This window comes from Mus musculus, chromosome 17 (genome assembly GCF_000001635.26).
Source record: "Mus musculus strain C57BL/6J chromosome 17, GRCm38.p6 C57BL/6J".
NCBI classification, from domain to species: domain Eukaryota; kingdom Metazoa; phylum Chordata; class Mammalia; order Rodentia; family Muridae; genus Mus; species Mus musculus.
Genome location: NC_000083.6, coordinates 78,665,135 through 78,678,884, shown reverse-complemented (window position 1 = coordinate 78,678,884; position 13,750 = coordinate 78,665,135). Strand labels below are relative to the sequence as shown.

The 13,750-nt window shown below is 41.6% G+C and overlaps 1 protein-coding gene across 2 annotated transcripts in view; it reads left to right on the top strand.

Annotated features, from left to right (window-relative positions):
• Strn (striatin, calmodulin binding protein) overlaps window positions 1–13,750 on the top strand; it is an 87,425-nt gene that overhangs the window by 58,438 nt on the left and 15,237 nt on the right. The window contains exons 7-11 of one of the 2 annotated variants that reach the window (XM_006524357.3): window positions 1,468–1,603; window positions 6,199–6,309; window positions 8,444–8,530; window positions 8,991–9,134; window positions 11,627–11,763. In XM_006524357.3, the coding sequence (XP_006524420.1) occupies window positions 1,468–1,603; window positions 6,199–6,309; window positions 8,444–8,530; window positions 8,991–9,134; window positions 11,627–11,763 (615 nt within the window). The remainder of the gene's footprint in view (window positions 1–1,467; window positions 1,604–6,198; window positions 6,310–8,443; window positions 8,531–8,990; window positions 9,135–11,626; window positions 11,764–13,750) is intronic. The other variant, NM_011500.3, reaches the window with a different exon arrangement.

The window sequence follows — 13,750 nt, the reverse complement described above, 5'->3', positions numbered from 1 at the left end:
TGGAGGCTCTGCCTGTTTGTGCACCATGTGTGTGCCTAGTGTCCATGGAGCCAGAGAGAGCATTAGATCCTCTGCATCTGGAGGCACAGAGTTGTGAGCTGTGATGTGGGGGCTGGGGAATGAATTCAGGTCCGCTGGAAGAGCAGCCCAGGTTCTTCACCACTGAGCCATCTCTCCGGCCCTGGTGCCAATCCCCAGAGACATTGGTTTATACCTGAGTTTTGTTGCTTAGTCACTTAAACAAGTTATCAGCAAATGGCTTGTAAGTAATTAGAAAAGTGAAACCATTTACTGTAGGCTCTCTGCTCAGAACCTGCCATAGCTATCTTATGGGTTTGTTAGATGGTAAGCTAAGAAGTACTGCAAGCATAACAGTGCTTCTTGTTTTAGGGTAATACTCTCTGTAAGAGTTGTTTTTCTTCAAAAGATTTATTTATTTCATTTATATGAATACACTGTATCTGTCTTCAGACACACCAGAAGAAGGCATTGGATCCCTTTACAGATGGTTGTGAGCCACCATGTGGTTGCTGGGAATTGAACTCAGGACCTCTGGAAGAGCAGTCAGTGCTCTTAACCACTGAGCCATCTCTCCAGCCCCAGTAAACAGAATTACAGTGTCATTAAATAGCACAATTTTTCCTGTTTAGTTTTTATATGCATGATGAAGACAAACAAAGCATAGGCTTGCTGGGCTCGGCACTCACTATCCAGTTTACCTTTTAAAACGACTGGATTTGTGGTTCCAGAGGTGTCTTTAAATATATAGAAGTAAGTCAGAAACAATTCTTGTATTAAAGCTTGTGTTATCTCACTCTACAATATCTTTATTTTAGAGAGGAGAAGTGAATCTATAAGATCCACTGACCTGGACACATGGTGCATGTCTCTTCCAGCATTCTGCAGTCAGGAACAGCTCAGCGTCAAGACTAGCAGGGGCTACATAGTGAGACAGGAAATAAAATAAAACTGTTAGAGAAATTGAGGGAAGTGGAAATAATATAGGAGCCCATTTCTGAGTTTGTAGTTGTGGCTGGCATTGTGAAGGTGCGGCAGTCATGTGGAGGTATCACAGCTCCGCTCTGGAAACATTTCGCTGTTTACAGAGTGTGTTCTGTTTAAATCAGAGCAAAGACTATAGTCGAAGGAATGTAAGATTTAACTATTCTCATAAGAAGAGTGTAACCTGTCTGTAATTTAAGTACAAATCTTACTTATCTAGTGATATAGATTTCTTTTAGTTTAAGTAATCTATCATACCTTTGAACAACGTTTAAATTACTGCTTTAAGACGTACAGTGCTTGTTTTTAAGAACACAATGTGTCTGGCTGAGTTAGGTGTCGCAGTTTTTTAATACAGCCAACACTTAAGTTCTTTAAAAACGGTTTCTTTGCTAACTCTTTATTTAAATTAAATGCATAATATTTGTTTTTATTTTAGCTTGATGTTTTCCCTCCCTCCATTAGATTGTTAGGAAAAAAGCATTGCCTGATACCAGTGAAGATCGAGACACAAAAGAAGCTCTGAAGGAGTTTGACTTTCTTGTCACATCAGAGGAAGGAGACAACGAATCTAGAAGCGCAGGCGATGGAACCGACTGGGGTAAGGGAGCACGCTGGATCCAGGCGGAGGTCTGAATAAGTAGAGGGAGTTACTGTCTCACCAGGAGGGCGGTGTCTGGGAAACACTTGGTTCTGAAATGTCACACCTCCGTGAAGCTTGTCCACCCTTCTTCTCTTCTGTCTAGGCTGGGCGAGAGCCATAAGGAAGCTGTGTAGCTGCTGCCTCCTCCTCTAATGTGTAAGGAGTGCAGAATGAAACAGAACTGAGTTAAAACACGGCTGCCTTGCTTTCTGCTGGCTTAGATTTGGGAAAGCTTGAGCGTGAGGGTGGTGTGGAGGACTTGGTCTGTCTTCCGTCCTGAGCAAAGCACGCTGTGTTAGGAACTGGAGCTTCCGTGCTCCCTGGGATCCGACACATTACACAGCACAGTCGTGGGTTGTGCAGCTTGCTTTAAATAGCTAGAAACAGCTAAGCCTGTTAGCAAGCATTGTAACCAACGCTTGAGGAGAGCTTCTGTGCAGATTATTCTAGTACTTCAAGAATTGTGGTCAATCCGTCAAAGGTGATGAGTTCTGTTGGCATATGTACATAAGAGAAAGAAGCAGAAGAGAAGGGGCTAGCATTTGCACACTTACGTGTTGAGAGAGTGTGATGCTGTTGATATCACTTTTAAGTCTGCCTCTGGAAAGCTTCCTCTTAATTTTTAAAAGATGAGCCAGTGGTTTTGTGTTTGAAATACTCAGTATTTTGTTTATAAAGATCAGTGACACAAATATTATTTTATAGATTTATACAAATGCTGCTATAAATGACACGTTATTTTATAGACTTGTTGACTGCTGTTTAGATGTAGCTGGACCACAGTATGAGCTTCCCACTGGTTTGTGTTCAGGCAGTCAGGCGACTTGAAGGATTGATCTAGTAGATTTGAGAGCTGGAACCAAGACGACAGTTACATCGGACTACGTTTTTTTTTTTTTTTCCCGAGACAGGGTTTCTCTGTGTAGCCCTGGCTGTCCTGGAACTCACTCTGTAGACCAGGCTGGCCTCGAACTCAAAAATCCAACTGCATCTGCCTCCCAGGTGCTGGGATTAAAGGCGTGCACCACCACTGCCCGGCATGGGACTACTTATATCCAGCAAAATCCTACTTGATACTTTTAGCTACAGACATTAGAAATACTTTAGTCCTACTTAAAAATACACTTATTCTCTGAAGAAAAGAAATGAAAGAATTCTAAAGTTACAAAAGGAAAAGCCAAGGTGTGTTTTCCTTCTTGATTTACACTGAAGGTTTTCTTTCTTTACAAGTATTGATCATTATAGTAGTGACTAGAAATGCTCATTAGCTAAGCTCAGCAAGCAGGTTGCCTCACACGTTTTAAATACAAACCATATAGGTTTTAAAAAAAACTTTGTTTGAAACTCTGTACAATGAACATCTTATGATCACTTCACAGAATAAACATGTTTATCTTAAACTGTGTGTATCCCAGTAGCGCTGGTCTGCAAGAGGCAGGTGATCTGACCGATTCTTTCTATTGAGGGTAAACTCCCACCCCTTGACCTACTCAAACCCTGTTATAATGTTAGAGGTACTTGTGGGACCTCAGGGACTTCTGCTGTTGGGGTGGGAAACAAGACACTGGTCACCACTTTTTATTTGTATTGAAACCTCCTGTCAGAGAAGGTGCTGTAGTGCATCTGAGCTCTGTTGTCTTTACAGCCTCTGCACTCAGGGAGAAATGCTTTCCAATGCTGGCCGGCCGGCTGGGCTTTGCCCAGCAGTAAAGCTAATATTCTAATGTAGTAATAATTTATTAGATTTTTTTCTTTATTTCATTAAATCACATATTTTTTTATGTATGTAGTTACCTTTAAGATCCTACCTTCAGGGACATGGTCCGGGACTATTGCTGTTGCCTGTGCCCCTCCTTTTTTAAAGCAAAATAATATAGAACTAGTTCAGGCAACTACAATAAGAAACACAACAGGTATCTAAAGAGAGGGTTTTGTTTTTTTTCTTCAGGACACCAAAATTTGAAAACCAAGTAGAAAGTCTCTTGGTTTTATAGGTCTCTCTTCTGCCTTTTTCTGACTGAGCTTATCTCTCAATTTATTTAGGTATTTTAGATAACAGTTTCCCAAGTGTAGTAGTTGGGCTCGTATTGCACTGTGCCGTAGTGAGCTCTCTTGCTGAGAGATTCCATGTTGCTGAGATAATATGGGATCTTTCATTGCTATTCTTGTTGCAGTCATAGTTACTGGCTTTTCTGCAAAGACAGCTAGAGTCTGCCTGCCTTGTATAACTTTCTCCTCTCCAACCAAAGAGCTGCAGCCCACTGTTGCTTGGTATATTTCAGCATATGTACATTTTAGTTCAGTGTGCCATGAAATAGATGGTGATTGTGTGCTAGATCTGTTAATGAATGTGAGTGCATAGAGGCTCTCGGTTGATAGGAGATCTGTTTGCCAGGAGCTTGGCATGAATTTTATCTCGATTTTTATCTTTAGATTTATTTTATTTTATTTCACCAGTATGAGTGCCTGGCCTGCATGTATGTCTGTGTACATGTGCATGCCTGGTGCCTGAGGAGGTGAGAGGGAGGGTGTCAGGCCTCGGGGACTGGAGCTGTGGATTGTTATGATCTACCCACGTGGCACTTACAGTTAAACTCAGGTCCTCCACAAGAGCAGTAAGTGTTCTTAACCCCTCTGAGCCGTCACTCCAGCCCCTGGTCTTCTTTTACTTACTTTGTTTTTAAAAGAATTTTATAATTGCCAGGCGTAATGGTGCACAACTTTAATCCAAAAGCTTGGAAGTCAGAGCAGGTGGATTTCTATGAGATGAGGCCAGACTGTCTGTCTGTCTGTCTATCTGTCTATCTATCTATCTATCTATCTATCTATCTATCTATCTATCTATCTATAGTGAGTTCTAGGACAGCTAAGACTACATAATAAGACCCTGTCTCAAAAATCAATTTTAAAAATATATAAGTAAAATTCAGAACACAGAACTTGAGTAAGTTCAGAGAACTAGATTGTAAATCTTGTGAGGAAGAGAGATTGGCTGATGGTTGGCTGGTTGGTTGTACTTAGATCAAGAACCTAGTGACCTTGGGGCAGGTGAATTGATCTTGTCTGTGACCTGCCATTGCTGCTGCTGGTATGAGTGCCTTGAGACTGTAATTACAAGTCTTTAAGGCTGCCAGCATTGCTTAGCAGGTAAAGGTGCTTGCTGCCAAACCTGACAACGTGAGTCTGATTTTTGGAATCTACATAGTAAAAGGAGAGAACCTACTCCAGCAAGTTGTCATCTGACCACGTGTGTTGTGGCTCTGCATGCTCTTTCTCTGCCCCCCCCTCCTTCCCACCCATCCCGCCCCTGAAAAAATAAATTAAACATTTTTTTTTCTCCGAAAAAGTTTTTTTCAAGATTTGGTAAAAATGAACATTTTCTCAAATTATTTAGTCCTTCTGGAAGGGTGCATTGTTCCTACTACTGATAGATGTCAATATCACGGAGCTAACTGACACTTTTTGAAGTTGGAGTCATCTTGACTTGCTTTGAAAATAGATTTCTGTTTATTCTGATTTTTTTTCAGGTAATTTCAGCGTTAATTCAACAAATAGATCGATCAAGTACTCTCCATGTCCTGGGTCTTGTAGGTGACAGTTCCTGCTCCTGTGGTACTCAGTGGGGGCCTAGCATTGCTCATAAAATGAGCACCATGTGCCCAGAACACATGCCTCCCCCCACACTTTTGATAATTACCATTTTTAAAAAAATTTTAATAATAAAATATAATAATGTAAAACAGAGACTAACACATCTGAATTGGACAAGACAAATAACCAGAAGGAAAAGAACCCAAGAGAGGACAGAATAATCGCAGGCCTACTCTTTTGCACACTCAGGAGTCCCATACAAACACTAAACTGGAAGCCATAGTACACACTCAGAGGACGTGGCACAGACCCACACCGGCCCTGTGCTTGCTGCCTACGTCTCCATGAGTTCATGTGAGCTTTGATCTTGTTGAATTAGAGGACTTTGGTATCTTGGTGCCCTCCATCTCCTCTGGCTTTTAAACTCCCTCTGCCTCCTCTTGTGGGTTCTCTGAGCCCTAAGGGGAGGGATTTGATGGTGGCATCACTTCTAGGGCTGAGTGTCCCAAGGTCTCTCATTCCCCATAAATTGTCTGGCTCTAGTCTTTGTTTTGTTCCTGTCTGCTGCAGAAGTAAGTGTCTCTGATGATGACTGAACAAGGCACTCACTGATCTGCCTGGCTGGTGTCTTAAAACTTGCAAAGACCATTTTAGATGATTTTGTATCTTTTAATAATGATCTTCTATCAGTGTATATGTAGGATATGAAATACACTGGCAGTGATATATCATGCTTAGAGTTAATGAAATATCTAGGTTTATTTTGTTCGTTTCAGTGGAAATGCTTTGTTAATTAGGAAATTGAATTGCTCTTTGTTAGGTGTTACATTTGTCATATGTATGAGTATAAGAATGGCTCGCTTTGGTGAGTGATATCATGAAGAAAATCATTGTGTCTTTCAGACATTGCCTTAGTGTTTGATATTTTATTGAAGAAAGACTGTTTGTCTCACTCTGTTTAGAAAAGGAAGATCAGTGTCTCACGCCTGAAGCCTGGAATGTGGACCAGGGAGTGATCTCCAAACTGAAGGAGCAGTACAAAAAGGAGAGGAAGGGGAAGAAGGGGGTGAAGAGTAAGTGGAAACATTGTATCTATAAACGCAACCTCTGCAACCCTCCATCTCCCACGTTTGTTCTCAATGTTTTCCTAAGACTACTTACTCTTTTTCATTTCTGCTCCTGACATCTTCCCTCCTCACTGCCTCTCAGGGGTTGAAATTAAGCGACAGGTGTTTGACTGTGAACTTAAAATCACATATGAATATGGAATTTTAACAAACATAAAGATTTGGGAGAATGCCGGCCCGTGCATTTGAACAGTGATGAGTTGACTCTCAGAGAGCTCTATCTGCTCACTCAAAAGGATGCTTATTTCTGGTGGCAATTTATAAATCTTACTTAACTCAGTTTGCCAGCAGTCCAACAAAGTGATTGCTTATACTTTCTGATCTTGAAACAAGTTAATTTCTACCCCTGAAGAGTCTTGTGTGTTCACAACCTGCAGTTCATTTGCTCTCGTCTGTATATGCTATACAGGGCACACAATCAAACTTATCATTTGAAAGAGTCTGTTTTCTAATGCAAATGTTTTGGCCAATTTTTCATTTCAGTAAAATGTATGCCACATCGGAAATAGAAGCCAAAATGAAATTTTAGCCCTGTGGACCATATAACTCATTATGCAAATGAAAAGTTTGTCAGTAGATCTGGTATGTATGTAAGGAAATACAAGTCCTTACATATCAACACCTGGATGAAAATAATATTAAACAGCCTCTTAGAGACTGGGCATGTAGCTCGGGTGGTAAAGTATTTTCCTAGCATGCATGCAAAAGCCCCGGGCTCATCCCTGGGGCTGCATAAAGTGAGTGTGGTGGCTCATGTCTCTAATGCCTGCACTCTGGAGACCAGAAGGTCAGGGTCACAGTTAGCTGTATGAGGGATTAGAGACCGTCCCAGGTCTCAGAAAAACAACCGCCATGGTTTTGGGAGAATAAGATTGAGCCACCCTCTGGGCGTCTTCTCACTGCCGTGGTAGATGTGAGTTTTCCTTTTCATGGCCGTAGGGATTTGTCCTTTTAGCTGTGAGACTAGTACAAAACGAGATTCAAATCTAAACTTAGTGTGAAATGTACTTACACATTGCAAAAGACTGGAAGGATGGGCTATATTCCCCCTTGCTTTTTAATTATGGTAAAACATCAAGAGCAGTCGTTCCTGCAGACCTCTGGTAGTTATTTTTAAGACATTTCAAGATTGAAGTCTTAGAATTTATAAATTCTGAGCTCCATGTCATCCATGTCCATTAGCACAGGTTTCTGATTCACTGAGCGATGAGATGGTTTGCTGTTAGCTCAGAATAGATCAAATCAGAGCGAGAAAGGGAACATTAAAACAAGGCTGTTTCATTCCTGTATTCAGATAAGCTAAACTTAAGAAATAGGTTGAGACATGAGTTGCTATGGCTTCCTAGAATGAAGTCTGAGCCAGTTAAAGTAAAATGTTGAAGAAAACGTGTATATTGTACATTAGAAGCCTTTATATGTATTTGGGTCATTACATTACAATGAGGATCTTGGAATGTAAAGCTCTTTTAATCGGAAGGGTAGCTGAGACTGCAGTAACTCATCTGCTCATACATTGCAGTTGGAGTTTAGCCCTTAAGATCTAGAGCTGCACCATTTGACTGGAACCGTATTGCTATTAATAGAAGCAATGGGAGTCCCTGCACCTGGGTATTGAGATGCATATTTAAACATATAGCGTGTGGGCTTTTTAAGTGAAGCAGCGTCCGACTCTGTGTAGACTGTGAGCCCTTGCACCGAGAAAAGGAGTATAGACTGAGGTCAGCGCAGCTTGGCTCTCACACTCACTTGTTCCTGTGTAAAGCAGTAATGTGAGGACAAGTGTAGATCTGCGATCAGGGAACAGTGAATTAACACTTTGAGTTGGTGCACAAAACACTAATTTATAAGCAACCAAAGCACACTTTTTAATTGAGCCGTTACCCATTGTAAACTTTTTGATGTTGTTAATTGGTCTAGTGTAAATATATCCAGTCAAATTGTGTATTGCAGTCATACTATCTTAAATTTTTCTAGGTACTAGTTAAAATTGCTTAGAAATAGTTGTATTCTTTGCTGGTAAAGGAAATACCATAACGGACTATGGGTAAGATTTTCCCATTCTTAATTAAACTTGTAACAGGAAAAACTACCGAAGATCTGTTTCAGCCTCTATCCTATATAAAACAGTCAAAACAGGGATGTGGGAGAATGAAGAGACAAAGCCCAGGTAAGTAGTCAGTAGGACATGAGACTTCATTCCGGGTTCCGTAGCTGCAGGATGTAGACAGTGAATGTAACTTAACTTAAGCAAGCAGCAGAGTTACTGTTCAACTGAGTTCACATTCGGTTCATGATCTGTGATTGGCTTCATTTAGACCACTAGTCATTGGCTTCATTGTAGATGAGTATGCCTTTTAATGATACATACTAGAAATGACATTCTTTCTCGTGTAGTGATTCCATTAACTTAATTTATAAAACATATATTTAAATATAATTCTTTTCCAGCAGTAATAAACTCTTAAAATTTGAAAACTTCAAAAATGACTGTTGCTTATTGATGAATCTAGTAGGCTATTTTGAAGGTAAATGCTGGCAGTGTGAAAAGGTTTGTTGTGCAGTTTTTATGAGATGAGTGATTCTGTTTTCTCTTTTTCCTCCTCTGCCCTCCCACCTCTTTTGGCTAGGGCCCAATAGGTCAAAACTACAAGATATGCTTGCTAATTTGAGAGACGTTGATGAACTTCCCTCCTTGCAGCCATCTGTTGGCTCCCCTTCCAGACCCAGCAGCTCCAGGCTTCCAGAACAGGAGCTCAGTAGGGCAGATGAAGGTGAGCGCGTGGACCTAGGACCGAACTGAGCCTCCTCAGAGAGCACACAGTCTGCACACATCCGCTTCCTTAAGGCGGTCTTTAGCATCGGTCTGTGATTTGGAGTGAAGGGCATAAATTTAAGAACCAACTCTTAGTTTCTGGTTTTGAATATTCCCTAGCTCCATGGCAACTCAATGCTAACTGTTAATTCCAAGCCAGCAGTGAGGAAATTGAGTCAGAAAGTTGGAAAGTCAGCATAAACACGTTTTAAAAAATGCAGCGACATTAGGCATGATGACACATGCTTTAATCCTAGAACTCAGAGGCGGAGGAAACTAGCTCTCTATGCGTTGAGGCCAGTCTGCTCTACATAGCAAGTTCCAACCCAGCCAAGGACTGCACAGTGAGACCCTGTCCCAAAGTAACAGTAACAAAATGGAGGGAAAGCCACCTATTGTCATATTTTCTGTTTCCCATGTTTCTTTGGTCCCTTTCAAAAGTCCTTATCTGCTGGCATATACTTTTTAAAAACGTAGTTACAGCCATCATGTAGACTAGTTCTGTTTTGTTTTATATTTAGTATACAATCATACTGTTGATTTTCAAGTTCAGCCTTAATGCTACATATTATACTTTAGATTTGAAATCAAATTCTTTCTTTAAAATATGTTGATTGTTTCTAGTTTTTCACAGTGCAGTTCCATGGTATACAAATGTAGAAAGTTTAGGATTGGGAATGTTTGTCAATTGGTGAAATGACATTTGCCTCACGCAGAGCTCAGCTCATCCCCAGCACTGAGGCGAAGGACTGAGTAGAGGAAAACCGTGGGCAGACGTGAGTGAGGTGGGGTGGCGGGAAGGAGAGGAAGGGCTGCTCACTTTACAGTTACTCGCCCGTCACTAAAGCGTCTCCCCCAGCACTCAGGAAGAGCTTCCTTAGTCCCGGGTAGTAGCTGAGGTCTTGTTGGTTTTCTAGAAGCTGATTAAGGCAGCACTATGTAGTTACCCAAGGTACTGTAACCTATTTCTTCACTTCTGAGGACCCAGAGAGCAAGATGCCCACCCACGTAAAGATGCGACATCCCTGTTGCTTTCTCTTCTGACCCCTCCCTGGCTAGACCTTCCTAGAGCATTAGCTACTACTAACCCACGCACCCATGCTGTGCTCTGTTCCACAAGTCTTAAGAAGTCTTACTGTCTGCAGGACAGGCCATTTTTACCTCACTTATAAAAATGTTAGAAATGGGAAATAGGACAAAGAAAAGACACCTGGGGAATCCCTAGTCTCCTAGGTGCACATGAGTGGTTCTTTGAAGTTTTGACCTGAAAACTACATTTGGACAGTTGTCAGGCTGCAGAGCGCTAGGGTTGTCTGACCCCTGCAGGGGATGCGCAGCGTGCTAGGGGGAGCTTAGTTCTTACTGGCGCCACTCTCGTGTATGTGTGGCTTGAGAGTGGCTTAATTTGTGTCATGGTTTATTCTGACAGTGATTTTCTTTTTCTGACAGATTTTGAGTTTTTGTCACTAGTCCTAGTTTTTGTCACTGCTTATCCCTGGCTGGCCTGAGTTCATTATGTCAGCCAGGTTGGCCTCGCAGTTCATCTCCCTGGGCCTCCAGAGTGCTGGGGTTAAAGTTGTGCACATCCAGATGCCACTGTTGTTTTTAAATCAGATAGCCACTATTTAATGCGCTCAACAAAAATAAAACATGGGAGCATCTCGTTCAATCGTCACAAATCAGAAGTAGCCACGGCCTGTTGATACGGTCACCCTCAGATCAAGGAACAGGGAATCACTAAAGTAGCGATGCTCGATATTACTAATGTAGCGTCCTCTGTGGCCTTTAACCTCTGTCACTTGTCTCACCTCAGGAGAGAACTCTGACTTCTAACAGTGTATATTAAGTTTTCTTAGATAGGCACATTGTAGAGTTTTCACTTTGAAATGTCTACAATATTCCAGCTTATAGACTCGATTGGTTTTATTTTGTATGAGATCAACAGTGTTGAACATACAGCAAGAACTACTTGTTGATATACTTAGTAATTGGTAGGTAGACATTATCTGAGTAATTATCATAAAATAGAGAAAAACCTTAGTTTTAGACTCACTAGTTTCTGTGTAATGATAAAGGGAAGGACAGTAGATTACTAGGTCTGTTTCTCTTTTACTTTTCTAACTAGATGATGCTGTTAGCAGGATAATATATGAACAAGCAGTCTTTAAGATTTTTTTTTGTTTTTGTTTTTTGCTAGGAAATTTCACTGTTTGCAAAATTTCCTAACAGTAATAGAGGTATAATCTCTCAGGCCTGTAATTCCAGCACTTAGGAGGCCAAGGCAAGAGAATTACCTTTGTTCTGGGCCAGCCTAGGCTCAGAAAACAAACAGACAAACCAACCCAGAAAATTGATCAAGTAAAAATGTACATGATCACTTAGCAGAAGTGTAATGCAAGCAAGCCTCGCTGTGAGTTGTCTAGGTGTGTAACCTGGCCTTTGTCTCCTCAGTGGAAGCGCTGACATTCCCCCCTTCTTCTGGGAAGTCATTTATCATGGGAGCAGACGAAGCCCTTGAGAGCGAGCTGGGGCTTGGAGAATTAGCAGGCCTCACGGTGGCCAATGAAGCAGACTCACTAGCTTATGATGTAAGTAGCTGTTCTGTTTGTCACACCATTAATCTGTTTGAAAATTTAATTGTTGGGTTTGTAGAAGATGGCAGAGGTAAAATTTGTCACAAGTATGGATCTTGGTTTAGTTTTAATTTCAAACTTTGCAAAGATGGATATAAAAATAAGCTAATATTTTCTAAATAACCTGGTGATTAAAGTTAGAGACTGCCTTTATCTGTGGTCACTCTACAGTGTGCATTGGTTTTAGGTAGAAGAAGGAAGTGTGAGCTGTGGTGGTGTTTTTCTCCACCTGTGATGAGCCGATATCTTTCTTCCCTGCAGGCCCTGGCCTGCTCCTTCGGTCAGCCCTGTCCAGCGTGTGCTCCCTGTGCTGTCTGGCTTCCCTTCTTTGCTGCATGCTCACTTCCTGTCTCCTTACCATCACATCAGGGGTCCCCAGATTACCTAGTTCATAATGGCTGGAGGCAGAGTTTCCCACCCAAACCATGAAGACTTTACCCAGTACTGATGGAACTTGGCCTTCTTCCTAATGCAGATACACTTTTTTCCCTTTCAGGAAAAATTGATATTATGTTTCCTATTCTATTTCCAAAGGTAGTTCTTTGTTTTATTAAACATACCAGTAGTCTATTACAATATTTTTAAAAGTACAAAATGAACTCTGGCATTTTTGGAGATTCTTTGTCTCATATTTCTTTGTCAGATTTTTTTTTTTTAACCTTGTAGGTTCTTTGGGTATATTATGGTTTTCAGTTCTGTGGGGTTTCTGTCTGTGATCATGTATGTCTCTTGTGTCCACATGTGTTTCTTGTTCTTTTTCTTTGCTTCTTTTTCCGTGTTTTTTTTTTATGGTATTCTTTGGATGTCCGTTTTCTCATGAGAGAGAAAGGATGGGGTTCCGATAGAAGGGGAAGTGGGGAGGCCCTGGGGGAATTGGTACAGGGAAACTGTAGTCAGTATATTATGGAAAAAACTTTTTAATAGAAGAAAATATGTTTTAAAAGCATCAGCTTCTAATCTCCCTTCACCCAGAGACTGGGTGTAGTCCTTGCTGCGGGTCTTACGTAGCTGCCGTCAAGATGCTACCATTGCCTGGGTTCTCACTTAACCTGGGGGCGACCAGGCTCTTTTTAATGTTTTACCACAAAGTGCCCTGCATGCTGTCTTCACGTGGCATCTCGGTCCACACTTGATTGCGTGTGGAAAGAGGAATAGCAGCAGGGGCGTAGCTCAGTGATCACTCTGGATTCTAATTCTTCCTCCTCAGCTCTGGGTGCTGGAATTGCCAGGTGTGTGACACCATGCTCAGCCATTTTAACATGTTCTATATCCAGCTTGTTTCCATCTTGGTGAAGAAAGTATGAGGTTCAAAAACTGTGATCGGCGTTTCAATGAGCTGAGTCTTAGTTTGGGGCTGCATTGCTGAGATGAAATACCATAACCCAAAGCATCTTGGGTAGAAAAGAGTTTATTCCATTTACAGTTGCACATTACAGTCCATGGTCGATGGAAGTCAGTGCAGGAATCAGAGCAGAGGCCATGGAAGAGCACTGGCTTACACGCCTGCTCTCTTAAAGCGCACAGCACCCCCAGCCTAGGATTGCATTGCCCACAGTGAGCTGGACTCACACACCAGTCATCCATCAAAAAATGCCTCACACTGGCCCACAGACCAAGCTGCTGGGAGCATTTTCTCTACTGAGGTTCCCTCTTCCAAAATGACTCTAGCAGTTGACACAGTTGACATAAAACTAGCCAGAACACAGGCGTAAAGAGAGAAAACTCAGTTTTTCCTATCCCAGTCACACTTCTGTCTTTCAGTTTGAGTTGAGTTAGTTCTAATAACTATTCAGTCTGTCACTGTCACTGTGACATAACAATCTGAGATAAGTGCGTGGTAGGCAGAAGGCTTACTTGCGTTTCAGTCCATGTCTGGTTGGGATTGTGGTGAGGCTGTGTCGAAGCAGCTGCTTGCTTTATGGTGTTAGGGAAGCAGAGAAAG